This window comes from Cricetulus griseus, chromosome 3 (assembly GCF_003668045.3).
Source record: "Cricetulus griseus strain 17A/GY chromosome 3, alternate assembly CriGri-PICRH-1.0, whole genome shotgun sequence".
In the NCBI taxonomy this organism is placed as follows: Eukaryota; Metazoa; Chordata; class Mammalia; order Rodentia; family Cricetidae; genus Cricetulus; species Cricetulus griseus.
In genome coordinates this window covers 233,780,693-233,806,926 of record NC_048596.1, presented here as the reverse complement: position 1 = coordinate 233,806,926, position 26,234 = coordinate 233,780,693, and the positions used below count along the sequence as shown (strand labels likewise).

The 26,234-nt window shown below is 37.1% G+C and overlaps 1 protein-coding gene across 4 annotated transcripts in view; it reads right to left on the bottom strand.

Moving 5' to 3' along the window:
* Nucleotides 1-26,234, bottom strand: part of LOC100754252 (disco-interacting protein 2 homolog C) — a 391,750-nt gene that overhangs the window by 127,085 nt on the left and 238,431 nt on the right. For all 4 annotated transcript variants that reach the window (XM_027405065.2, XM_027405067.2, XM_027405066.2 and 1 more), the window contains 5 exons: nucleotides 23,041-23,250; nucleotides 12,017-12,151; nucleotides 10,426-10,545; nucleotides 8,616-8,813; nucleotides 1,574-1,665 (listed from right to left, as the gene is read on the bottom strand). In XM_027405065.2, the coding sequence (XP_027260866.1) occupies nucleotides 1,574-1,665; nucleotides 8,616-8,813; nucleotides 10,426-10,545; nucleotides 12,017-12,151; nucleotides 23,041-23,250 (755 nt within the window). The remainder of the gene's footprint in view (nucleotides 1-1,573; nucleotides 1,666-8,615; nucleotides 8,814-10,425; nucleotides 10,546-12,016; nucleotides 12,152-23,040; nucleotides 23,251-26,234) is intronic.

The window sequence follows — 26,234 nt, the reverse complement described above, 5'->3', positions numbered from 1 at the left end:
AGGGAGATGGGCAAAAAGCTTGGGAGCTACACCCAGATAGGACTTAATTCAGATCCTAAGGTACTTCTGAGTTCTGGGATCTTAGATACAATTCTGGCCTCTCTAAGCACTAGTTTCCATGTATGAGAAAAAGAGCAATAATAGAAACTACACCTGATTATCATGGTAAAGGTCAAATAACATAGGGTTTACAGAGTTCAATGTAGAACATGACACATCACGTCATATGTATCTATAAATATGTACTACTAGTAATCCTCATATTACCAGTTCTGGCATAATTTCAACATTAGTCTCTTATATTGTACATGCACATTTTCACTGCCAACTATTACAGTTAAGTATTTAACCAGTATTTGATTGTTCCTGGTCCTTCCTTGCTCATCCAACCTGCTCAGTTCAGCCAGTCTGAGAGGAGAATATTATAGCCCACCACTGAATAATGCTGGATGTAATTACTAAATAGATGTTCCAATACTTTTTAACAATATGGCACATCTTAATGTTTATAGATTCCCAATTTTACCCTTTCAATGTCTTTTTTTGTTCCCTGGAATTTGTGTTTAGTATATTTGAAACAAAGATTTCCTGATATATTTTCACATTTTGGCATATATTTGATGTTTTAAATGTGTTGCCTTTATATTCACAGGTAATAAATATTTGATCCCATTTTTTCATACTTTTTAAATGAACAGACTTAATTTTGGTGTGGACATACATTCTGAGAAATGTGTTAGGTGGTTTTATAATTATGGCAGTATCAGAGAATGCATTCACGAAGACTAAAGTGACTATGACTTGATTAAGCAATATCTTCTGGGATGCCCTCCTACATGCAAATTGTCACTGAATATTAGTATGTGGTACATGACTACAGCACAACCAATTTAATGTTTATCCTATCCTAGTGCTCTCTTAATGTTCCTTCCTACTTTCTGGTTTCAGAAAGCTCCTATATGGTAAGTTTTTTGGTTTTTTTTTTTTTTTTTTAAATAGGATTCCCTAGTAGGTTCTTCAAGATGCTGCCTCTAATTTCACACCAGCTCTTCTAGTATGTTGTGGCACCTTCAGTGTTAACTCTTTACAAACCAAAGTGGGTGTATTTTCACAGGTACATAAATCTAGTGATTTATCACATACACATCATTTTTTTTTTTTTTTGCAGTTTCTTATTTGGAGTGTCAAATGTTCTAAGTAGATCTTATTAATTTTGGAAAGAATATTTAAAAGGATTGTGATGGCAGTTATGAAGACAGGAGCTGTATGTCTTAAATTTGGTCATGCTGGCTGTTTAGCAATACAGGATAGTTGGTGTAAAACTTAAGTTCTAGAATACATGATTTCTTTTCTACATTCTAAAAAACCAGCTAGATGAACAAGCTGGAAAAGAATAAGATGACTGATTTGTGTGTGTAAGTATATTAACTAAAACTAGTTCTTTGAGAATGAGTTGTCATGTGTATCTGCCTTTATCTGGACAAGCACATTTCACCTTACTCTGCTAAGGAAGGACAGGCTGAATCCTGGGATTATAACACAGAAGTTATCTAGTTATTTGACCTTCACTTACCCTGTCTCCAGGCCGTACCATAGGTTCTTGCTTTGTACCTAATTTATGTAGAATGTTGTAAGCAACCTTCATACTTCTTGTCCATAGTTTACCTGTTAATATAAAGTATAAACACACAAGCAACTTTAACAACATACATTTGCATTTTCAGTTACACACAACTGTAAATATTAAATTAGGGAGCATTTTAGAGTCAAGCACATACATCTATTTTGCTCAGTACATGTGGTTGGAAGTATCTGTCATGTAGGAGACTATTGACAAAAAAGGGAACAAGACTATAAAACTGAAAGCTAAAAGTGTACTTAGAAGTAGTAGTAGAGATTTTAAAAACAGCAGAGAGACAAGGGTAGGAGGAGAGAGGAAGAACGAAGAGGAGAAATAGAGAAGAAGAGAGAGGGAGAGGGGAGAAGAAACAGAGAAAGAGTGGGGAAGGGAGGGAGGGCGGGAGGGAGAGAAGAGATTGAATATTTTAATTTTTGCCAGTTTAGCCAGTCTTATGATTGGTCTATGTCAGGGAAGGAGTTGGGGGACATGAGGCCTTAAGTGTCTTATTAGTTAATAGTATACAGACATGGGAATGTGAGGAATGGAGTCTTGAAAAATCCTCTCTTACGAAGTATGCCCAGAGATTTTTGTTGTTTTCATTTTAAGTCTTCAACTTAAGTTCTTAGAATCAGGAAGTAAAGTAAGTGCTAATCCTGACACATTGTCAGAGATCATCAGAGCAAGGCCTTAGCACCCTTAACTCCTCTTAGTATATGGTGCACTTACTGTAAAGCTATAGAAAAGTTTAAAAGTTTGCCACATTTCTTCTGGGTTAAGCATGGGGACTGGAAGTGCTAGTGAGTGTTATAAAGCTCTATCAGTGACCTATTAATGTGTCCTGTCTTGGGTAACTGCAATGAACACAAACTATAAAAATGTCTCTGACTGGTCATTCAAAGCCTGATCCCCTGCAAGTTGTAAACATCTCAGAGTGTAAACATTTTCTAATCTCAGGATTTAGAGATTTTGGAAGAGAAGTCTTCCCACTTAAAGATAATAACAAATATCTATTATCATTTTTTAAATTCTGAACTCTAGAAAAAAATTCTCAAATAGAATGCAAGTGTAATTTTTTTCTTTTCCTAAAGTTTCTACAAGTTTTATTTAAGAATAAAACCAAGCTCTGAAGGAACTTCACATTTCAAGCCTTAATCCTATACCCATACATTTCCAGGTAATCATGAGTAGGAATAAAAGTGACTTCAAATGGAAGCAGAGTTCTTGAATACATAAGGCATTTTACAGCACAGCCTAAGACACTCAACCAATTAAGAGCTTTCAAAATAAATTAAGATTCAAGTCAATACATTCATGTAAAAGTATTATAATACAGATCAATCTAATTATGTCTCAACATAGTCAATGTCTAGTTTTCCTCTTATGAATAGAAATTATTTTGATTTATAACAGTTTTAATTTTTAAAAACCCGAATTTATTTTATTTCCCATTAGAAATACAGATACCTAAATTAATTTTGCTGTTATTTACCATTCATAGGATTCATTTACTTGTCTGCCTCTCAGTGGATAATGAGCAAAGAGAATGTTTTATCTTCCACTTCCTAACTCCTAGGATAATTCTTGATTCTCAGTACATGCTAGCTACTTTTTAAAAAATTTCAGTAATGTCATAGCCAAACACCAATCAAGTCCACAATCAGGGTATGCAAGTTAATATAACTCTTAAGTATTTCATTAATAGATGTTAATATTTCACCCTCTCATCTGAACCCCATAGATCTTTAAAGTCATCTGATATCTTATTTGGGGAGTATACTTCTCTATCACTAATCATCAGTTCATGAGAAACAACACAGTGCACGTGGTTTTTCCCCATAAATACTTTAAGGCTTCAGATTTTCCTAACTGTGAACAAAATTAGGAAACCATTCTAGCTGAATAATTACATTTTGTTATCACTGAATAAAATAGAAAGCAACGTGATGTAAACAAACCAATCAATTAAAACCATTACAATCTGTTAATGCTTCAACTTCATTTTCAGCTGGGATTCTTAGAAGTTGGCATCATTATACACTCACACACAATCTACTTTTACATAGTCTCATTACATCTTGTAATTTTCAGAGAAAAGGCAATTGAGTAAGCACAATTGCTACTTTAAATCAATGACAAGAAACACTTCCAAAGTTGGTGACAAGGACTATTTTCTTTAGTTTCTCTTGGATTTGAATGAAATCAAATGTAACTGCAGAGAAAGGAGACAGATATGCAGGGGGTAATATAGTTATCAGAAGAACATACTACCCATAAAACTGGAGCAAGAATTGGAGAGACTTATCAGGCAACAACTTCTAATAAGTTGGTAGAAAGACCCGTAACTCAGGCAGCTAAATCCCTACCATACTTGGAGTAACTCACAAGGGATGAGGAGGAGCTATTGTAGTTCTACCCCTGCGTGAGGAATTATTGGCAACTGATGGCTGCTAGGGAGGAAGAATCAGTTTTCTTCAGGGATGCAGGCCTGAAGGCTACACATGCCCCAAGAGGTGGTCCTATAGTCATGCATAGCACTAAATGGACTCAGTGGGTACTGGAAGAAAACAATGAGCACATTAGGTTGTAAGTGAAAAGAGATGGTGGAGATAGGAGAGGAATTGAAACAGAAAGAATGGGAAATAGATTTGATCAAAATATATCACACATGTGTATGAATATTAAGTCATTTAAAAACAAAAAGATAAACAGGGGCATTTATGTGGTAGAAAAGCAAAATGTACTTACAGATATCCTAACAAAACAAGAGGAAGTAGATGAAGACTGTGGTTTATACTAGGTGAGAATGAAAAAGGAAGCACTGTCCAGTATGGTTATTTTCATTACTTAAGGCTGTGGTAGTCCATGGGTGCTGCTTGGTATGCTTCCTATTTCTACTGCAGTGTGAAGACTTGAGTATCAGTTTACAGGTTTACTCTTATATCTACATTTTCTACCAAATATTATAAATTTCACAGCTAAAAATTCTGCTGTCTCAGGACTTTACATGGAATTAAATGTGAGGTCTCAAGAGATATTTGAAGACTTTAAAAACTATGGTCCTTCAATTATACCAATTTGCTCAGGCATTAGAACAACTGAAATTCAATGAGCCTTGTTTTCCCTGAATTTTCTCAGAAATAACCAATCTGCGGTTCATTTATTTTTGTTTCCCACAGAGATAGCATTCATGTATAGTATTTACTTTCTCAGTTAAGACTTTCATTTTATGTATTGATAAGCTACATTTGAAAATATCTTACTTTCTAATGTTTCCTTAACAAGCAAAATTAAAGACTGAAGCACAAAACATTACTGACAAACAGTATCAAAATACAGCAAAATGTAAGAGGCTTACAAGCACAAATTGGAACATTTTGGTACAGGTATGATGTACATGTAAAAATATGTATCCTTCAAAGCAACAGCCTGTTTCTTGTACCTCAAACTTATTAAAGCCTTACCAGAAAGGCAAAGAAGCAAGCCCTAGCTTCCTCAACAAGCCATCAACAGAGAGGGGCTGCAGTTTTACTCTGGTGATAATCCTCTTGAGAACTATGTTATGTTCAACTTTGAGTTCCCAAGCCAGAGTAATGCACCGTGGCACAGCACAAGCTTAATCTACCTCAGTGCATGCTTCCTGGTCACTAAAATGCACACAACTGCTGGGACTAACACAGAGGTTGGTGCTGGGTTCCTCCCATCACACAGACTTTCAAGTGTTGGAGTCATTAGTTGTAAAACAGCAGTGACTTCAAGTTCATAATTAGCTTTCAGAATTAATTTGGCCAGACATGAGGGTCACACAGAAAAAGTCTTCTCTTTTTGATTAATAAAACTTTTTTTTTCTAAGAGCATACTTTAAAAATAACAACAGCAAAAATCTTATATCTATCTACTTTAAAGGTTCAAATGTAGTAAAAAATACAGACCATAAAAAAATATACTGCCAAACCCAACATAAGCCCAAATCCCATTTTGGTACATGAAATGCAGAGGTGCCTCTGGGACTCCACTCTCAAAATGCTGGGCTCTACTTAGTTCTATTACTTACAGAACATCTGGCTATTAACCTTGGTGGCTAATTTAAAACTGAAGCTCTTTCTTCATAATTATCCAAAGTGTTTGCAATATAGAAACAAAGCCAGTTCTTTTTTTTTTTTTAAAGCACCATCGGATGTCATGCATGCAGATGTAAAATGAGCCATTTGTTCTTGTAGCTATGAAGTTTAAAAACTGAAGCCAGGAGTATGAAAATAACTGTGATCTATTTTCTCCATGGTAATGGAACTAAGAGAAAGGCCTCTCTCCAGCACAGCTGGCCATGTGCAAAAGTTTAGTCTGCATTAAGTATACTGTGGAAAAAATTAAGTGAAACCTGTTTCTCCAGCTTTTTGCAAGGTATATCCAGATTTTGCTGCTTCTGAGTGATAGATGCCAATGTAGAGCCAGTCAGAAATAATCACAAATACCATTAGCCTGAATGCTGATATAATAAAAGATTAAAATCTCCAAAGTTTAAAAATTCACAATCCTAAAAGTAAAACTGCAGATGTTGAAATCCTAAAAGGCCAAATCCTGAAAACAATTCTCACTAAGACAATAGGGAAAGACTTTGTTCAGAGGGACAGAATGAGGAGCGAGGTATGGGGATAAGGTTATTATCTCTACTTACACGAAAGATGGTAATGCAGAAAAAAAAAATACCTAGAACTCTGGATATCATCTTGGTTTTGTCTGTGAGGGGGTACAAAGATCAGTGTGGGACTGAATAGATCAGTTAGGGGTGATCACCCTTGATATTAACTGATAACCATTTAACCAGTCAGGAGACCAGAAAGAACAGAGGCAGAAGGTGAACTGCTCTTTCTCTGAAAATTACAAACTTTTTCTTTGTTACACCAGCGATCAGAACACTAGGCTTGGGTGGAGGAGTTAGCTCATTGACAGTATGTGTGCCTGACATACTGAGTTCAACCCCTACCAGTACAAAAACAAAGGCATAAAACAAGCACAAGTCAAGAATCAGCAGCCTCTAGATTCAACAACCCACACCATTAGCGTCCCCAGAGTCAGTAGGCTTTTAGCTTCCTACTATTTTAAAATGTCAGCATTACTTTTGTACAATTTAGAATGCTGTGTCTTTTATTGTTGTATTGTTCCTATTCCAATACTGTTGATACAAATGACACAGACTTTCAGACAGCTCTAACTCATTTTAGTCTCTGTGAAGGTGCCTGAGGTATCACCTTCAGTATAAATATTGTTTGAACATGTAAATGCACTGAAATTACCTCAAATTAATGATTGCCCTCATTATGTACTTGTAGTCTTCTAAGATAAAAATTTCCAAGATCCTAGCTCTCTGGTGATTACAAACACAACACTGAATTCTTTATGAATGCAGTGCATCTGTTTGTAACTCTTTTTTTTAAATTAATTTTTATTTTAATTATAAACAATCTTATTTTACATACCAATCCCAGTTTCCTTTCCCTTCCAGCCTCCCATTTCTCCCACCAATCCCCCATCCCAACCCCCATCCACTCCTCAGAGAGGGTGAGGCCTCCCATGAGGGATCATCAAAGTCTGTTACATCATTTGGGGCAGGACTTAGGCCCTCCCTCATGTATCTAGGCTGAGAGAGTATACCTCCATAGAGAATGGGCTCCCAAAGCCCATTCGAGCACTAGGGATAAATACAGGTTCTACTGCCAGAAGCCCTATAGACTTCCCAGATACCCCAACTGAAACCCACGTTCAGGAGGCCTGGTTCCATCCTAGCTGGGTTCCCAGCTGTCAGACTGGGGCTGTGAGCTACCACTTGCTCAGGTCAGCTGTTTCTGTGGGTTTCCCCAGCATGGCCTTGACCCCTTTGCTCATCACTCCTCCCTCTCTACAACTGGATTCCAGGAGTTCAGCTCAGTGGTTAGCTGTCAATCTCTGCTTCTGCTTTCATCAGCTACTGGATGAATGAAGTCTCTAGGATGGCATTTAAGGTAGCCATCAATCTCATTATAGAGGAAGGGCATTTAAGGTAGGCTCTCCACTACTGCTTAGATTCTTAGTAGGGGCCATCCTTGTGGATTCCTGGAGATAACTGTAGTGACAAATTTCTTACTGCTTGTAACTCTTAAAGCTATATGACTTGTATAAATAAACCTGAATATTTAGCTTGGCAAAAATTCTGTATTCTTAATATATTATTATAGAGAGTGCCTACAAAGTATTATGTCAACATTTGCCTATCTTTCTGATATAAATCTCCTTTTAAAATGTAAATGCAGCCAGGTATAGTGTATGCCTTTAATTTTGGCTCCAGGGAAGTAGAAGGTGGGTAGATCTCTGCATGTTAGAGACCATCCTGGTCTACATAGCAAGTTCCAGGGCAGCCATAGCTACATATAGAGATCCTGTCTCAAAACAAAACAAAAAATATACGTGGGCAAGCGTGTGTGTGTGTGTGTGTGTGTGTGTGTTAAATATTTTTAAGGGATTTTAAAATATTTTTTTCATAACTGTATTTTTGGGATTTAAAACTTCTGGGATTTTAAACATCAGGAATTTCCAACATCTTTCAGTTTCAGCATTTGGGATTACAACATTTTGGTATTTGGGGGTATTATGATTCAAACCTAGACCTAAAGGTTTGATATATACTCCCTACTAATCACCAGTGAAAGTATTCATTTGAAAACAAGATCTAGCATCACAGTGGAGTTATAATCAAAGCTTTATACATCTATTTATAGTTCTAAGTTTTGTTTTTTTTTTTTTTAAAGGAGCAACTCCTCTATCACCACAAAGTAATTTTACTAAAAATTTCTTTTGAGTTTTCATTCATTTTAAACCAGAAACAAACAAGGTAACACAGAGATAGATGATTCACCAAGAAGATATGTATTTTTTTCCCCATTTTGTAGCAGTTACATGCAGGAATGACAAAGGACAGACAGTGGACCTTATAGGATTACTATAGGTGACATTATGAAATTACCGTAAGTGAGGATGTACAAGGGCTTTCCATTTGTGTCCATGGTAGTCAGGCAGGGGGCCTTTGGTGATATGGTCCCCCAACGCTGTAGTGCAGCTTCTAAAGAGGGCGGCCAGTTCGTGACCACTCCCAACTGCTCCCCTCTTGTGGCCAGCATCTGGGCACCCTCTGGCTTTGGCTGATTTGGATCTGGTTGTTGAACTAAATACATTTAAAAATACAAGATTTTCAAGAAAAATGCATCCATATTAGTATAATTTTTTAAAGTTTATTAAAAAAAACTAAGAGATTTGTATTTAAGGCATAAATGTAACAGCTGACAGTGAACATGCTTTTCTAGAATTAAAATCATTATGGATGTAACAAAAGGATTGAGCTCTTACCATTTCCAAGGCAACACAGAATGGAGAATTTAGGTGGGTGTGAGAACATTTGTAGATAACAGACAAAACCGAACCATATGCCTAGAGTCTCACATTTAAATGCATGGGTTTAAAGTTCCACTTATTAGTACACAGTATTCAAGACTCCAAAAGGCTCAGCTCTTACATTATATTTTTCACTTGAATGATGATATATAGGCAGAAATCTTCTACAAATACTCTGTATAACAAAAGCATGGTGAAAGTACTTTTGTGAGTAAAACTAAAATAAATGCCTCACTGAAGAACTGTTCTTCTTGTAGTTTAGATAGGTGTTAGCTAGTGGTGGTGGCGCACACCTTTAATCCCAGCACTCAGGAGGCAGAGGCAGGTGGATCTCTGTGAGTTCAAGGTCAGCCTGGTATACATGATAGCCAGGGATACACAGAGAAACCCTGTCTTGAAAAACAAACAAACAAACAAAAAAAAAAAAACAAAAAATTTGGATAGGTGTGAATTACCTCTACCTGCTACCTGGAAAATCAACTGAGTCTTTAATAAATTTTATTTTATTTTTTAATTTCCATGTGTATGTATGTGTGGTGTGGATGTGAGCGGGAGCGCGTGCATGTGTGTGTGTGTGTGTGTGTGTGTGTGTGTGTGTGTGTGTGTGTGTGTGTGTGGTCCCATGTGTACATGAGTATGCATGTGTAGGTTGAAGGTTGATATTAGGAATTGTCTTCCACCATTCTTCTACCTTATTCATTGAGGCAGTGTCTCTCAATCAAACCCAGAACTCATGGATGAGGCTAGTCTCATTTATCAATTTGCTCTAGTGACCTCATCTATACTCTCCAAGGTACATTTTACATGGGTTCTGAAATCCTATCTTCTTACTTGCACCAAAGTGCTTTATCCTGCTAGTCATCCGTCTCACTATCTATCCTTCAGCTGAGTCTTAACTTCAGTTAACAGATAACAAGAAGCTTGGGTTTGATTCAACATATAGATCTATTTTGTTTCAATTTCAAGTTATCTAGTTGAAGACTCCCATTCATTATAGGTGAGATGGAGGGCAGAGTCCCCCACCATCCTTCCACAATCTTATTATAAGCTTGTGTAGAAAGTAGCCTTTGGCTTTGAGGCAAGGATCTCTGTATTTTCATTTTGCTTTGCTATCATAACACTGAGTCCTTACAAAGAGGGCTAAACCACAGAATAGAGTCACATTCCACTAAGGATGCAGATGGCTTCAGAGCTCTAACTGCTCAGCACTTGGTGTACTGTTAGCATATTCATTGGAAACAGCAACCTGCATTCTGACTTAGAGTTCTAATTTATCAAGAAAAGGCAAGATTAGCACTCAACAAAATAAAGTCATTTTGCAGAAAATGTAGTATTATACCATGGAACTACAGGACCTCATAAAAGAAGAGGTAGAAGAATATTACCTTCTAACAATTCTTCAAAGTCATCAACAAAGAATTCCCGTAATGGGGGCCGCTTCGGTCGTTTAAGGGTATTGACAAGCTGCTGAATTTTTGCGGATACTCGGCTACTTACTGGTACACCTGAACAAATAGGAACCACAGAGGAAATGAACAAACAAACTCTGGAGGAAATAAGGTAACTCATGAAAAACTTCCGAAGCAATAGTGTTTTTGTTTCCTGTAGTGGATATATACATGCCAGACAAGGTATCTAAGCAATGACCTATATATCCATTACTTCAAAAGCATTTTAATCTTAAAATGTACTTTCCGAATCAAACAATCCTTATAGCTCTGAAAACATGGAAAAGTTGCCACAATCTCAACATCTAAATATAGTATCTTCTCATCAATTAATCCCAAACAATTTGGTTCAGATGAATCCCAAACCAATGGTTTTGAAGCTTAGGTGAGAATGTTAGTACTAGTTGTGGGTGTGATTCTGAGGTGAGGGTATACACAATGTGAAACACTGGACTACACAATACAGGAGTCAGAATTTACCTAATCCTGGAACTTGACAGATTTCAAAGATAACAGAAGTTTTTAAATAATGGCAAGAATAATATCTATGATCAGTTTCAATAAAGGGTATGTCAGAGAACGAAAGCAAACTTGGTAGAATGAAAGGACAGTCAATTCTGTGAAAAAAATGTAATTGCTACAGTTTTTATTAAATTGATCTTTATGAATAAGTAGTATTAGGGCTTCAACCATGCTGAGGACAGTATGTCATTTGTTGAAGATATGGCCAGTACTAGGCATTTAATTGTGAACCACCCAGTCATTATAACAATAATCAACAAACACTGTAAGGTACATTGAATGTGGCATGTTGACATTGTTCAATTTTTTATAAAGAAAAAATAATTTTACTGCCAGATTCAATCCTAACTTTAACGATCCTTGCAAGAATATAACACAATTCAAATAGAATACAGAGAAAGTTCATATCTGAGGCTTGCTGATTGGTACTCCATAGTGAGAACTATTAATCTTATTATAAACACCAAGATTAGAAATATGGAAACTAGGGAAACCCTTTTACTTTGTAAGTTATCAAAGCACTTATAATTTATTTCCAATTTTGAGAAAAAAGATACCTCCTTCTTTTAAAATCTAAAGCTACAACACCCTTATAAATTACTTTGTTTTCCAATTTAACTTCATTTTGCTCTCTGAAATGGCATTCACAGTCTTAACACTTGTACTGTAAATTCTTAAAGACTCTAACGACTCAACCAACATTAGTTATACATCAGAAAAATATCAACATCTAATTAAATCTTTATCTTCCCATGGCTTAATTACTGCAATATTTACATTGTTTTTAATAAGGAGAAATCCTTAGACAATTTGGAGATGATTGACATTTTCACAGTCAGGTCACCTTCTAAAACAGTTCCAGAGGAACATGATAAGCAGGACTGAAGGAATCAATGAGTATCTAGAAGTAGCACCTCCACTCAGAAAGAGTCATACTAATCATAGTAAAGATAGAGGCAGAGGCAGAGCATTCACACGGGAGGAAGCACCTCACTATAAAACATACCATCCCCAGTCTCCATGAGCTCAGCATTGCCATACTTTGGTGCTGTCCGGGATGTGGTAGAACCCTGCGGCCTTTCTACTTGTATTGAGTGTTCTGAGGTGTACGTGGTTACATCAGGAGGTGCTGAATGATTTTCTGTAAAGAAGCATAGAATACAATTTTCTCATGAACTTCATGGTTATTCCAAAGGTTAAGCAATAGGGCCTCAAAAATGCCTAGAAAATACTCTGAGAAATTCATATAAAAAGATCACTTTGACCAAATATGGTGGCACAATCCTGTATTCCTAACAGTCGGAAGCATATGCAATGACGTCCATTATCATCACAGCAAGAATATGGCAGGAGGCATGGCAGGCATAGTGTTGGAGAAGTAGTTGAGAGCTATATCATCTGCAGGCAAGGCAGTGTGCCTGGGTCCAGCATGGGTTTTTGAATCCTAACCTCCTACCCCTAGTTACAGATTTCTCCCAACAAGGACACACCTCCTAATCCTTCTAATCTTTTTAAACAGTGCGCACTTCAACTTTACACTAAAATTCTGGTTCATACAAGTTTTCATCAATAAAAGCACAAAAACATCACATAGAACAGGCTACAAAAAGCACAAATGTTTGGGGTTGGAGAGATAGCTCAGCAGGTAAAAGCACCAGCTGCTCTTACAGAAAACCCAGAATTGAATCCCCTGCACCTAAATGGAATCTCACAACTGTCTGTAACTTTAGTTCCAGGGGATCCTACACCTTCACACAGATATACTTGCAGGCAAAACACCAATGCATATAAAATAAAAATAATTTTTAAAGAGAACACTTCCATTGCCAGGTAACTAAAACAAGAAGGTCAAGGCCACCCTGTTGGACATTAGCCACAAATGTGCACTTCAGGCAACAAGAGTTTTAGGGTTCTGCATATGTTCGTGATGTGAAAATGAGTGAATTTCTACTGAAAATAGCATGTACATGCTATACAATTCTATTGGAGAATAGTTGGTTGTTGGGAGGGGTAATCTGCCTTCCTAAGGAAGCTTCAAATGGACACTCTGGGTGACCAACCCATCTGTTCTACCAGAGCTACCCTAGAAGCCCCTGGTTCCAAATACTTGGACAAGAGGTTTGAGAAACATGCACAGGATTAAACCACATGGTCCAAGTTCTGTTATCAAGCTTCCATGCTTTTGTTTCCTATTTTATAGAATAGAGGTGACACTCTGCACAGTTGGAGTAAAGGAAATATGAACACACTAGTGCTGTACTTCACTATCACTAGGTACATGCACTTGTTCTGGAGGAGACATTCCCACCAGCATGAAATTCCATGGCATACACTGGCATAGTTATCAGTCAGTTACCATTACTTTACTTGGTTGTTTGGGGCTTGAATTGTGGGATGTTTCATAGACTCAAAGATGGCAACATGCTGCTAAACAGACTACTCAGATTGTTTTTTCCTGTGAGTACCTGCTCTTTCATGATCTGAATTTTCATCTTGCAGACCAACTCTCAGTACATCACAATGTAACTGTATATTTAGGATCACATACTTTGTAGATGATTACATTAACAACAAAAAAGCTCCAGGGATGGATCCTGACTCGCTTTAATTGATGTCCTTATCAGAAAGAGGGATGAGGCCAGAGATGGCTCAGTGAATACTGAGCAAGTTTGATGACATCAGTTTGATCGCTGGTGACCATAGGTGGGAAAGAGACAACAGACTACCAAAAGTTGTCTTTTGACCTCCACATGTTCTATGGTGCACATGCACTCTCAACATGCATAACCAAACAAACTAACAAACAAGCAATCAACTAATAAATAGTTTTTAAAGAAAGAAGAATCAGGGTACAGACATAGACAAGGAAGAGACCACATGGAGATTATAAAAGACATGGCTTCTTCCAAGCCAGGGAGATAGGCTTCTGAGAACTCAAAACTGCCTGCACCTGCACATCTCTAACTTCTAGGTCCCAGAGCTGAGGGAACATAAATATTCCCTGTTCAAGCCTCACAGTCTATGGTGTTTTACTACGACAGATAAACTACCACACATCCTTATTGGCAATTTCTGAGGTTCTAGCCCAAAGAAGGTGTGCCTTTGTCAGGAATAGATGACACATGAGTACTAGAGGGAGAAGCAAGCACAGGACATGCCACCCAGTCACTCCTATGAGTGGGAGAAGGAAAAGAGAATCATTAAGGTTGCCTCTTCATCATCTTCAATTCTATATTTACCCTTGTCTCATCCCATTTGTGCTTTTGCCAAATAGGCTTTTATTCATGTTTTCAAATGATCTAATTGTCTTACAAACTCCACTACCTCATGGCCAAACATTATACCCTCTGGAGTATCTCACTGAAAATGAAAACACATGCATGCTAATGTGTGATAAACAAGATCTGAAAGACATCCTGCAAAGCAGCAACCACTAGGCTTGATCATCCTGTGTTTCTATTTGATTTAAGTTAGCCATGAACTTCAACATATGTATTATTAGGGCTATCCAATCGAACTTTCCGTTAAGCAGGATTCCTACTTCAGTGAGTGGGGGAATGAGGCTTCCAATTTATCTGATAGGGTAAAAAATAGCAACAGACAATAGACAGCTGGGTGACTTCAAAGTGTTTCCAAGTTTATTTATATGCTGGTTAGTTTTTATTATCAACTTGACATGCAACCTATAAACACATGGGAGGAGGGAAACTTCATTTGAAGAACTGTCTCAATTAGAGAGGACTATGGCCTTGTGATTGAAGAATTGTCTTGATTGACAATGGGGGGTGGGTCCACCCAACCATGGGAGGTACTATTCCCATGCAGGTGGTCTTGGAATGTAAAAGAAAGCTAGGTGAGCAAGCCAGAGACCAAGCCACATGCTTTCTGGTTCAGTTTCTGCCCTGACTTCCCTCAGTGATGAATTATTACCTGGAAGTGTAAGCTGAAATAAACCCTTTCCTCCCCAAGTCAGACTATTTTATCACAGCAACAGGAAGAAAAGCAGACCAATTTATGTATCACCTTATATCTTTCTCCTTAAAATCCTCACATTTGCCCTCACTATAGCATAAAGTCATCAGTGGCTTAAAAAATAACTCTGCCACTGTAATGACACAGTGTATCTATTCTAATATACATCAGGATTCCTGCTTTGTAGTGGGTTAACTATTCTTTAAGGAATATTTTGAAGGTTCTTGCATGTAACACCTGTTCCAGGAACACTTGTGGAGGAATAAGAAACAGTAGGTTCAGATTGAAAGGGCAGGTTCGAAAAGTCAATGAGAGGATTCCTAATGATACTCTGCTATACTCATACACAGGACCTAACATGATCACTATCAGAGAGGCTTCACCCAGCAATTGATGGAAACAGATGCAGAGACCCATAGACCCAGGCAGAGATCAGGGAATCCTGCAGAAGAGGGACAGGGGAGGGTTGTAGGAGCCAGAGGGGTCAAGGACACCACAAGAAAACCCACAGAATCGACTAACCAGGGTTCACGTGGGCTCAAAGAGACTAAACCAACAATCAGGGAGCCTGCATGGGACTGAGCTAGGCCCTCTGCTTTCATGTTACAGTTGTGCAGCTTGGTCTTCTTGTGGGATTCCTAACAATGGGAACAGGAGTCTCTGGCTCTTTTGCCTGCTTTAGGGACCCATTTTCTCCTGCTGGGTTGCCTTGTCCAGTTTTATTTTGAGGGGAGGTACCTGGTCTTATTGCAACTTGATATGCCATCTATGGGAGGCCTGTCCTTTTCTGAAGGCAAAGGGGGAGGAATGGAAGGAGAATGGGGTAGAGGGAGGGACTAGCAGAGGAGGAGGGAAGGGGTACTTCAGTAGAAATGTAAAATGAGGAAGAAAAAATTTAAAAATTTAACAAAGTAAGAAAGGACAGGTTTAAGGTTTTAAATGCTCTTGTGTTCTAGACCTGAGGCTAATTGTATCCTTTGGGATAGGGCCTAGGCCCACCCCCGTGAAGAAGCAATCTCTTACTTCAGGGATTTGTGTCATCTAAGATGACACAAACTGAGCTCACTGTTGAGCTCAGTTTACAAGGCTTTTTTTTTTTTTTTTTTTTTTTTTTTGACTATGTGTATGCTCATACTCTGTAGGAGCATGTATTCATTATGTACACTTGCAGAGGTCAAAGTATGATGTTGAGATGTTTGTTTTCATCAGGTGCTCTCCATCTTATTTTTTAAGACAGAGTCTCTTCATTTCAGCTAGGCTGGCTGGCTAGAAACTACTCTACTGCCCTGCACTTCAGCTAAAGATACTTATGGCTATACTCAGCTATTTACATGGTTGCTGGGGATTTGAACTCAGGTCCTCTTGCTTTTATGAGCAAACACTACAAATTATGTGATCTCCTTAGTTCTCACAGAGCTTTTAAAAGCAAAAGAAAAATGGCTGCTATCTTTCCAGGCCCATATCAGAAGTTACCTGCTACTACAGAAATCTCTATCTACACCCACTTGCAAAGAGGATGCCCATGAGAGATGGCCATCAGACCACTCAGACTACCCAGTCTACTCAGCTGTTTCAGGTTCATGGCAGGTTATGGGCTGGGCTTCTAAAAAACAATATAAGCCAAATACTTCAATAAGAATGTAGAGGAGATCTGAACAACAAGGCATAGCAGATTTCTCTAAAGTCCTGGAATTTAAATTTAAGAGTTGTCCAAATTGTGAGTGAGACTCAGACAAGCCACAAGATTTGCATGAATATAGGCAAGCCACATCTCCTTTTGGGCAAGAGTAAATAACCCTCTTTAAAACACAACTGCACTAGATATGTTCTAGTCCTACACAAAAGATAACTCATGGTGATAGAAAGTCAGAAGCACCCTTATTATGTCAAAGCATCCAACTGTGTCTGCCAACCACTGCCTACTCCAGAAGACTCAGTCAGGTTAAATGCTCACTGAATCAATGCCCTCTCCCCTTTGTAATTAACCGGAAGACAGGAAATTCTTCTGTAGTCTCCCCACAGTAAAACTCAAATAAAATGATCCCTAATGGTGATGTGGCAGCAAATGATCAGCCCAGAGTGATATATTAAGGAAGATCTATTAAGGCACACAAAGTAGGACAGACACACAAAATGTCTCTTAATATACCCAATAAAGAATGTATTACTTTAACAGTTATTCAGAACAACCTCTTTTAAACTTGCTTCTGCTACAGATTGATCTCTCCTATTTGCTAAATTCTTAACAGTCATTCTCAACTGCTCGTAAAATTTGAATCATCTATAAAACAAACCAAGAAGGGGTTAGGTTAGAAAAGGCTGCTGTGCTTCCATACTCAAGGGTCTGAGAGCCAAGGTTGACTTTTACCAATTGTACAGTTCTCCATATGTTCTTCATATTTATAATACAGAAATTCCAGAAAGGTGTGATATGCAAAACAAAGCTAGGACTATTTTTCCTCAATGTGGCTGCAGAAATCCAATGACAGAGTACCCTGAAATCAAACAGCCAAATAGGAACTGCTGCCAAGGATTCCCTGAGCATAAGCAAAATGAGGGGATCCTCTCTGACTTTTGCATGTGTGAAGTCCCAAGAAAGAATCTGAGAGACTCATGAGCATAAAAGTATGAACAAATGTGTTAATAATTCTAAATTAGATATCAGTGACTATATGTAATTTTATCTTGTATAACAATGAGGCATTCTTACAAAATTGAACACTAATTTCCTCCAGAGTAGAATTTGAACAGGATGAAGGCTTAGCATACTTTTGGAGCCAAGAAGTATTATTTGGATTTTAACAACTTAATATAAAATGTGGTTTGAAAGATCACACCATGAAATCATTTTTAGCATAAAGTGACAAGTCCAAATCCATGCTTTAACCATCCTGATGAGACAATCAAGAACTAGACACATAACATGGGCCACCACTGACAGTTTCTATTCTGCCTTGTATTATCTTATAAAAGATTCATATTTTTCAGTTTGCTTTTGGAGTAAAGTTGTTTAAAATTCTAAAATATGAATCAACAAACTATGAGTAGCTGTTTACCTGGCACCAGACTTTAAAAATATTAACATACAGATGTGCCTTTGTGTTTGTAGCTTCTTTTTGTGATAAAGGCAGCATGTTCAACAGCTGTAGCAGTATATGGGCACAGAGCCTAAAATGTTTATCATCTGTCCATTTATAGGAAAAATTTGCTGATCTGCTCTAAAATTGTAATACTCTAGCTGCAATACCACCCTAGTTGAGAGGGATGGGACATTAGGGAGATCCTAGCCCTTAGTACCCAGGCTGGGGCAATATCACCAATTTCAGTATATATGTGCTATTTTAAGGCAATAAATGTTTAAAAAGCATAAACACTTAGGATGAATAGAGATAAATAAACAAGGGTAATTTGTAATAGTGGCTATTTAAACTCTGAATAAATTTCCCTAATAAAACAGATTCCACAATCAAAACATCCAACTGCCAGGCTCTTGCTCATTATGTAATAAATAATTTATCTCTGGGGTAGATAAAGATTTTTATAAATTCATTTTTGTTTGTTTTTATTTGTTAACATTCACATATACTGGTATACACTTATGTGGAAGTGCACATATGTGGTAACAGAAGTTGACATTGGGTGTCTTTTGTCCATAGATAAAACCTTATTTTGGGGGGACAGGGACTGTAATATCTATTGGGTGTGTTTTGTCCATAGATAAAACTTTATTTGGGGGGGGACAGGGACTGTAATATCTATTCTTAGTTATAGAACTGGCTACATCTGAAATTGCAAAAAACCAAGTGGTAGGGTACACCTATGAAGTATTTTTCTTTTATCATTTCAAATGGAAAGAACCACCATCTTTAATCCAAATCTTTTAGGAGGGCACATCCACCTTTAATCTGGGCGACACGTTCTGGTGGTAGGCCTATATAAAGGAAATGGAAGAAGGAAATTTTTGTTCTTTGCCTGGTTGCTCTCAATCTCACTAGCAAGTTGATTACTTCATGAGCTTTAGGGTCTACTTCTTCAGGATTACAATGTGTAAACACCAACTGAGACATCTAGCATTGTGGACTGAACAACTACTGGATTCTTAGACTTTCAAGTTGTTAGACAGTCATTGTTGGGCTAGCCAAACCACACCTGTAAGTAATTGTAATAAATCTAATATGTACACATACACACACACACACACACACACACACACACACACACACACACACACACACACTCACATTCATTCTATAAGATCTGTTCCTCTAGAGAACCTTGACTAATACAGGGTCTCTTGTAGAACCAGAAACTCACCAGTTGTCAATACTAGCTGGTCAGTGAGCTCCAGGAATATATATCTGACTCACTGGGACAGGAATTGCAGGCAAGGGTAACCAAACCCAGTTTAATACATGGTTGCTGGAGATTCAAACTCAGGTCCTGATGCTTGTTGCATGGCAAGCACTTACCAACTGAAATATCTTCCCAGCTCAACCTCTTATCTTCTTAGCAGAGATGGATACAAGAATTTTATGAGAATTCAGTAATACAAACAGCATATACTGAACAAAGCATTCATGTCAACTGAATTCTAAAACATTCTAGGAAAATGAATTGTTTTTATAAAAATTGGGTTAGTAAAAATGTACTCTCAATATACTCTGTGGCAATGTTGTCAGATGAAGACATTATCAAAAGATTACAGAGGCTTAAAACTAAAACAAGTTCATGTGAAAGTCTAATTTCACATATACATATATGCTTTTGAATGCAGTCTGCTTTTGAATGTATAACATAATACTATCTATTCTGCTTTGTTCTTAGTTCTTACTCTATGACTGTATTAATACAGTATTGTTTCCCTAGTTATCTAAATAACTCCTATAATTTACTCAACATTTTTTTCAAATATAAATCTTGGAGTTTAAAATAATTCAACTAAATATACTGCCTAGTCTAAGTTACATTTCTCATTATCATTTTGATAAAATTTTATAGAGCATTAACCCCCTTATTTCTAACTAAGGGTCTTTAGTTTTTAACTTTCTTTTATTTTGTGGTATTTAGGATTGAAACAAAGTCACAAGAAGCAAACACTGAGCTATAATGCCCAGCCTTAAGGTACTTACTAAAATACTTTCCAGTAATTACCATGAGTGATCGAGAGTAATTCTAGGGCTAGAATGCACCTCAGTAGTACAGAGCTTGGCTAGTATGCACAAGGCCCTAGGTTTCATGTCTAGAAAACAGGTTGCCCTGGTTATAGTAATAGGGAGAAGGCACACAAAATTCTGCCAGTAATGTAGCAAGTCAGAACATCAGGTCTGACTCCTGTACTAGCAGTCTACACAGTCTCAAAACTTAGCACTGTCATGTTTGAAGCTTGGCTGTCAGGATCCTCAGTTAGAGATTAAAAAGCATATCTTGTAATATATACAACAAGTACCACAGAAGAAAGTAAAAATGACAGCCCAGTATAGGATTTTTCATCCTATAGTAAGCCATCCTGGCTTACCAAAATACATGGGAGATGTCTTAGGTGTGTGCTCAAGGAAATTTGTAGAAAAAAAATTACACAAGGACTAGAGGTTTTGCTTTAACCAAGGAACAGAAGAATGCCCATTTTGAGAGAGACTGTGCGATTGCTATCTCTTGGCTTTTGTCATCAATGTGCAAAACAAGTCTCTATAGGCTCCACATGAAACAACTTGCCTAAAGGGATCACACTTGATTTTGGGGTTGATTTTGCCTTGAGCTTTATCAAACGAGCATGCATGTATATGCAGGCACACACCCATGCTATTTTCTTATTCCCAAGATTTTGGTAATCTCAGCAAAAGGTCAAGGACTGCCAACTTTGAATTTTTCTTCTTCTTCTTTTTTTTGGGGGGGGGGCTGCCTTTGTCTCTGGAATGAAGTATTCTAATTCTCATCAGGTTTCATTGTCTTGCCTTTGCTTAAAAAAAAAAAAAATGCCAATTCCTACAGATAAGTTCCAGATATTCTAGGAACTTATCCTTGTGCCAAATGAGAAATTACTGAAATGTCACACACTCAGGAGTTATATTTAGGCCACACAGAGCCTTGGTGTATATGAGTAATGCAACCTTTTATAGTTTGGATAAATTTAATTCTGCATGCTATAATTTCCTCCAGTATTCCAAGTGTAAACTCACAAAGGGAAAGCCAAAGGCAGCGATTAGTTTGTTCAGAAATATTTGGTCCTCTTAGTAAGATTCTGAGAACCTTCTTAAAGGAACAAATTCAGACAATATAATTACTCCCATGTGGCAGTTGGTTGGGTAGCCTGTCTGCTCAGGTACCATGGACAGCTGACAGCCTCAGCAGCTTTTCTAAGCTCCAATAAGCAAGACTTGTGTTGTCTAAATATATTTAATGGTGACATTTATATACAGTGTTTAATTTTCTGATGTTTCAAATTTAAGTTATCTGGTAACACTGACTAATAACTGTCTTCAAAATGTGTTAAACTTAAGTAACTGCTTCAAAAACTTGTTCAGAATGTTCCTATATTCTCCTTTTTACTTGCAACAGTTGTGAAAGGAAAAGGGACAAGAAATTATGATTCCCATTTTGTTCCCTTCACTGAAAAGCGACTTCAAGATCTCAGTGTTTGCTAATGGGAGAACTCAAAGCAGATGCTGCTCTCCAGGAAATGAACCAAACAAACTCATTTGGATATAAAAAGGTCAATGCTTTTAACTTTGTTCACTGAGTTCAAATGGGGTGAAGCTTAAAATGCCAGTTTGAAATGACTTTGTCTGCCCATCAATTAGTTAAAGATCCACATTCTGGGTATCTGAGCTGACTTTGCCATGTTTAGCTCATTCATTCCATTTCCTGTTTCCTGATGTGGAAAGGTATTCCTACAGTATTGCAGGTGTGACTTGAGAGGACTGCATCTATATCTCACTCATACTCTATGTACAGATGACAGTATAATATGCAGCTGCCTCTAAGTACCTGCCTATTTCTCTACTTGATGGCTACATGATGGAGAGACCATACTGGATCTTATCTGAACAATTTGCCTTGTGAAAACCTCTTGTCATTGAACTGTTTGAGCATCTTAATCCACAGGAAAACAATGGATGAGAACAGAGATCTAGATATCCTACTTCAGATCTAAGAATGAGGACTAGACTGGAGCACAGTAAGTAACGAGCACATGGGCAGGAATGGTAACATCACCCACACATTTCATACAACCAGTTACTCATCTAGCCCATGTTTCCTCTAATCATTGCTTACTTCTTATCCTAAACTATTTTCAGATGCCACACAATCATGCTTCTGACCTTGCAGGTTTAAAATTTTTATTTTTCATTATGTATATGAAACTGGGGGATGGATGAATATGAGTATAGCTGCCTGTGGAGGCCAAAAGAGGCTGCTAGATTCCCTGGAGTTTAAGTTACAGGGAGTTGTGAACCAGTACAATGTTTGTGCTCAGAACAAAACTCAGGTCCTCTGCAAGAACAGTATGTGCTCTTAACTGCTGGGCCGTCTTTCTAGCCCACCTTCTACTTTTTCTAATCTACACAGCCCTTCTCATTCTACAGCCCACATACAGAATACTATGAAGTATCTAAACAATCTGAATGCTTTGGCAGAAATCATTAAGTCCTTCAAGTTCCTCAAATGAACCCCTCTCTAAGTAACAGCAACTGTACTTTATAATCTCTTGTCTATTCCAGCACCACAAAACTTCACTGAGTAGTATATTTAGCATAAAACACAAACATGTAAGTTGATATGGCTACAAGCTTTCCTAACGAATAAGAATGCATTCTATCACCAATACAAAGCTAGAAGAATTCCTGCTACAAGAGACTGAGGTGTTGAATAACCATAATGCAAGAGTTTTAGAAATGTTTAGTCCAATGCAGTAACCCAAGAATCCATCAGACTCTATAACCAGAGCATTCCTAGAGAACAAACCAATACTCAGTGCTAACTCAGATAATGACAAGAGCAAATCAGATACCAGAAAAGGCAAAGGCATCCAGCCCTCCAGGCTATGTGCATCTCACTCACCTATATGTGTCTGGGCCATGACGTCTGCCAGCCGGTGTGCTGCCCCACTGCCTCCACTCTGAGTGGAGGAGGACGAGGTGGTTGATGTAGTAGAGCCATGAATGGCCTGGCTGATCCAATGTTCCATGTTTATGCTGCCCTGGCTAGAGGTTGGGGTTCCCTGGGAATCACCCTGCACTGAGCCTTCATCTTCTGAACCGGAAGAGGTATCTGTTTTCAAGAAGAGATTTGATTTGTTAAATAGTGCTGCAAAGATGATCCTCAATCTCACTGTCTTTCCACACATTGCCAAAAGATTCACCTCAGATCAGATAATAACTTCCCAGTGACTTTTGGCTTGAAACGTTCCTGAAAAGTTATTCCACTCTTCAAATAATGCAACTTTTATATATAGTAAGTTTTATAACTACAATACCTTAAGTATGCAATAGGACATTTAGCTGGATATTAAAATACTAAGCAAAGATATTTATTTTCTCAATAGTAACTGTTTAGAAGAAGACAGTATCTTATTTGTACACATCCACTAAGTTATAGGATGGGGAACAATTTTTTAAGACATGCTTGATCTGCTTCCACATGTTTACAAATAGGTTTGCTGTGACTCCTTAGAAACTCAAAAATAATTTGCTGAACTATGACTTATTTTTAGGGTTACTATGTGGCTCCTCAGACACAGAACTTTTGATGAAGAAATGGAAGCTAAAGAAAAACCCACTTTAAAGTACACACTCTCATCTCCTTCTCCAGTAACCTGTCTACTCTGTGATCTCAGCCTCAACCTCTGGTGCTCATTACATACTCTTATAACATCACATTTTATGCTCAATGAAAGTTTATTCACTTTTAAAGCATTAATTTATTAAAAATATTCTCACATTTAGTTGATTTACCTTTCTATCTGAAAAATAAAAGGAGATAACCTAAGGAAAATGTACATTATTAATGAAAATTCCTAGATATACTTTCATTCAATGCAAGTTTAGTTAGCATGACTGAATGAATGAATGACTGTAGTATTTATTATCTAACCTACAGTTTAGGAATGACTTAGGATCTCACCTAGATATGAGTTATGTGAAATAAAAGGAAACAAGAAGGTTCAAAAATAACTCTAAAATATGTAACAGGAAAGAACAGAAACGGCATCATTAAGAAAAGCTACAGTATTTTATCACAACCCATACTCTCTCTGTTTTTTTGTTAGAACTATGTTAGAAAAACAAGACTATTAGAAAATTTCTCTTCTACTTTGCCTTTTAGCATATAATTTAAATATAATATTATTATATAAAGTAAAACTTAAGTATTTCATATATTTATTAAAATTTTGAGAGGCGCTTAAATGCATACATCGATGTCATGTACAAAGCTTCTCCCTAGAAACTCTTCACATGCCCCTTTCTAGTCAATATTTCATTTCTTACTCTATTCCATACCACCTTTAAAGATAAAACTATAGATTAACATCCCTCAGGATACAGAAACAAAATCTATCACAAAATATTAGTTAATTAAACAAGCAACATACAAGACAGATGATAGGCTATGACCAAGTGGTGGCTAGAATTAGATAACAAAACCCACAATTAATGTTCTTGTTAGTATTTAAAAGTGAATCAATGTTCCTAATACACTGAGAGAATGGCAAAATGTGATACGCTCTAAGACCACAAAAAATATTTGATGACATCTCAGGATGAAAACATTCAACAAACTAGGGACATAAGGAAAACTTCTTTAAACTGTTAAAAGTCCATCAGTAAAAATCCAAAATTAGGACTACATTTAATAGTAAGTGAGTAAAAGCATTGCTCCTAAGGCTGAGAATAAAGCAAGGAAATCCTTTCTTGGAACTTCTAGTCAATCCGATTGAGAAGGTTATAGCCAGTGAAACAAACTAATAAAATTAAGTTACAAACATCCAGATAAAGTGTCTTTATTCATAGATGAGGTAATCTTATAGCTTATAGGAAAACTAGTACAAATCCTCCAAAGTTCTCAATTACTGAAAAATGGGCTCCTGGGCTCTTTGGGTACAATGATTTAGTGCCACCAGAGGTTATATCCCTCTGGTATTTTCACAGGGCCCTTCTAAGTTCAAGTTCCTTTGGCTCCCTGTCTTCCCATGGGACACTTACCCTACCATCTACCACACTTTAGCATAGCTAAAAAGCCCTTACCACAGACAAGTGGATGCCACACTTCTTAACTTCCCTAACTGTGACTTATGTTAGCCTTTTGAAATATTTTTAAATAAAGCATACATCAACAAGTATTTTACTAGTTACATAAAACACACTAACATGACAACGGGAAAGTAAACGGGCCATTATTTCTAACCATTTAGATGAAGAGTTAGTAAATCTGTGGATCAAATCATGCCTACTACCTGTTTTTGTAAATTTTTACTAGAATACAGCATTTCCATCCACTGACACATGAAAATGGCTGCTTTTACACTACAATAGCAGAGTTGAGGAGCTGTTAAAATCTACAGAAGCTAAAATACTGTCTCACATTCCACAGGCAAAGCCTAGTGACTCCTGTTTAGGGTCACCATTTGAATTGATTGACAAATTCCACAATATAATAATATAGGGTATTAGTATTATAAAGATTTAAGGATATGTGTGTGTGTATACATAAACATCTGTTTAGCAGAAGAAAGATCTATATAATTTCAATTATAACTAAAAGGTATAATATTTTCTATGTGGGTAAATAACTGAGTAAAATAAGTTTTTAAGTAATCATAGTTGAGTCTTGATGAAGATCTAAAATACTTACTAATATAGCTATATATGGAAGGATGTTAAATTTTCCCTTCCAAGTTAAACTCGTATACTATTTTTGGAGTATGGTTCATGAAGTTGTTACCTCCTGGGCATATACTTGAAGGACTTTATGTCAACAAACTACAGGTACTTGTGCATCCTTGTTTATTGAAGCAGAAGTCACAATAACCAGGTTATAGAATCAACTTATATGCCCATCAATAAATGAATGAATAAAATGTAGTTAGATATACATAATAGACTTTTATTCAGCTGCAAAAAAGAATAAAATAACATCTGCAAGAGAATGGACAGAGGAGAATTCCTTATGTTAAGGGGGAAAAAAACCATGCAAATAAGGTTTATTATTGCATGCTCTCATTCATATATAGAATCTAGGGTGTGTGTAGGTCATGA